Source organism: Drosophila kikkawai, chromosome 2L (genome assembly GCF_030179895.1).
Source record: "Drosophila kikkawai strain 14028-0561.14 chromosome 2L, DkikHiC1v2, whole genome shotgun sequence".
Classification (NCBI taxonomy): Eukaryota; Metazoa; Arthropoda; class Insecta; order Diptera; family Drosophilidae; genus Drosophila; species Drosophila kikkawai.
Genome location: NC_091728.1, coordinates 9,971,263 through 9,973,519, shown reverse-complemented (window position 1 = coordinate 9,973,519; position 2,257 = coordinate 9,971,263). Strand labels below are relative to the sequence as shown.

Below are 2,257 nucleotides of genomic sequence, written 5' to 3'. Positions count from 1 at the left end.
TGCTACCCATCAACTCCCAACGAATCTAACTCATTTGGACATCTCGGATAATCCCATCAAAACCATAGGCAGTGAAGTTGCGGACTTTCTAAGCAAGATCAATTACGTAATTCAAACAGACATCAGATGGATGGCAAACTGTTATGAGGAACATTTATTTAAATTCCTTCAAAAAATGTCTGTGAGGCAAGATATTTATTTTGATCAATTAAATGGAACATGTCCGAAAATATGCATGTGCTGTTTTAATGGCACCACAAATACCTTTTTGATCAACTGCACCAGCAAACGTGTTACCTACCCAGAGCTACCGACTCATACTCCCAATAAAGTAGCTGTGTTGTTGGCCAACTGTGGCATCACAAAACTACCTAGCAATGTGTTTTTCCAATTGAAATCACAGAACGTGACTCATTTGGATCTACGAAACAACAGCTTGAGCTCCCTTGATGATAAGACTGTAGTTTCTCTATATGAAAATACTAAAACCACTATAGAACTGTCTGGTAATCCATTTGACTGTCACTGCAAGGCAAAATCCTTTCTAGGATTCTTAAAGGATCGAAAACCGTCAGAATATAGCGTTGTCTTGACTAGATGTAAAATCGCAATGTGCCCCGATAATTGTGTATGTTGTCTAGACAACTTGAATAGTACAGGCCTTAATGTGGATTGCCGAGGTCGGCGACTAACAGAATTTCCCCTTCTTCCCGGCTCCATTACTAAATTAGACCTGGGAAATAATAATATTACGGAAATTAATCCACAATGGCAGGAATTCTTGAAGAATAAAATAATCTCCAATGGACTGAAAATATTCCTGGCTGGAAATCCATGGACCTGCACTTGCGATATAAACGACATTGTCTCCTTCGGTAGAAGCATTTCGCTACATATACAAGATTTTGCGGATATGGAATGCAGTAATCTGGGAAAACATCTTGCATTGGTTGAAGAGAGTGACATATGTCCCTCTTACTTCATCTACCCTCTGATCCTACTCATTTTTAGCCTAATAATAATTACGGCTCTAAATGCATTTGTTTACTTTAAGCAGCCCATCTTTATGTGGTTCTATGAGCACGAAATATGCATGAGCATGGCTGTCCGCGTGGACTTGGAGCGAATGAAGAAATTCGATGCCTTCCTATGCTTCACCCACAAGGACGAACATCTTATCGCGGATTATGTGGAGAGACTGGAGAAGGGCCAGCGGCAGTTCCGTCTGTGCTTTTACCTGCGCGACTGGAATGTGGGTGCTTCCATTCCCGAATGCATTATCCAGTCGGTGAAGGATTCGCGGCGCATTATCATCCTGATGACGAAGAACTTCTTGGAGTCCACCTGGGGCAAGCTGGAGTTCCGGCTCGCTCTGCACGCCACATCCAAGGATCGGTGCAAGCGACTGATCGTAATCCTCTATCCGGATGTCGAGAACTTTGACGATCTGGACAGCGAGCTGAAGGCGTACATGGTGCTGAACACCTATTTGAGGAGGGACAGCCCGAACTTTTGGAACAAACTTCTTTACTCGATGCCGCACATTACATAGACCTTTTTTTTATCTTACAGAAACTTAAATACATATTGTATATTAATTTTATGGAACTGTTTTTGTATATTTGTCATTATGGGAACTTTCGGAAAATTATAAAATATTTATTTTGTGAAGAACTTATCACCGCTTATAACTTATAAGCGCCCATCTAACGGTATTTGCATTTTGAAACAACCAAATTAGGGTCGGCGCATGCGCATGGGGAGGAGAGAGAGAGAAAGGAAACTACCCCTAAAGCGTACTGAGAGGGAGATTCATTTAGAGAGAACCCCAGACGCGGAAGGGTAACAAAATACGGAAATGCGCGACAAAAAGAAGAAGAAGAAACGTTACTTCATACAAACTAAAAAAAAAACAGAATGAAGGGAAGAACGCGATGAAAAAGAAGAGGAAGAAACCAACCCGAAACAGACATAAAACAGACAACTGCCAGAAAAAGTCAGTCTGCCGACCGAAACGCGAGAGCAAAGTAGCCGCACTGTGGCCACCGAATATAATAATAGTTAATATAATAATAGTTAAACGTATATTTTTGTACACACACACACACGACTCGTACAAATAATTAAGCAAGCCCCAAAACACCAAAGTGCATTTAATACAAATACAAAATTTGTAAATTAGTGCTATATGAAGAAAAGCAAGCAATAGTCCAAAATCATAAATCCATAACTCGTAAAGCAAGTGATAAATAAACGT

General features: G+C 40.5%; 1 protein-coding gene across 1 annotated transcript; it reads left to right on the top strand.

Moving 5' to 3' along the window:
* LOC108082098 (protein toll-like) lies at nt 1-1,552 on the top strand. Its single transcript, XM_070286614.1, has one exon. It carries the CDS (start codon nt 131-133, stop codon nt 1,550-1,552), a length of 1,422 nt encoding a protein of 473 aa, XP_070142715.1. The 5' UTR covers nt 1-130.
* Nucleotides 1,553-2,257: the final 705 nt, after the last annotated feature.

Bases quoted from the DNA above. Each gene is read 5' to 3' on its own strand.
- LOC108082098 (XM_070286614.1), top strand. From the start codon at position 131: ATGGCAAACTGTTATGAGGAACATTTATTTAAATTCCTTCAAAAAATG.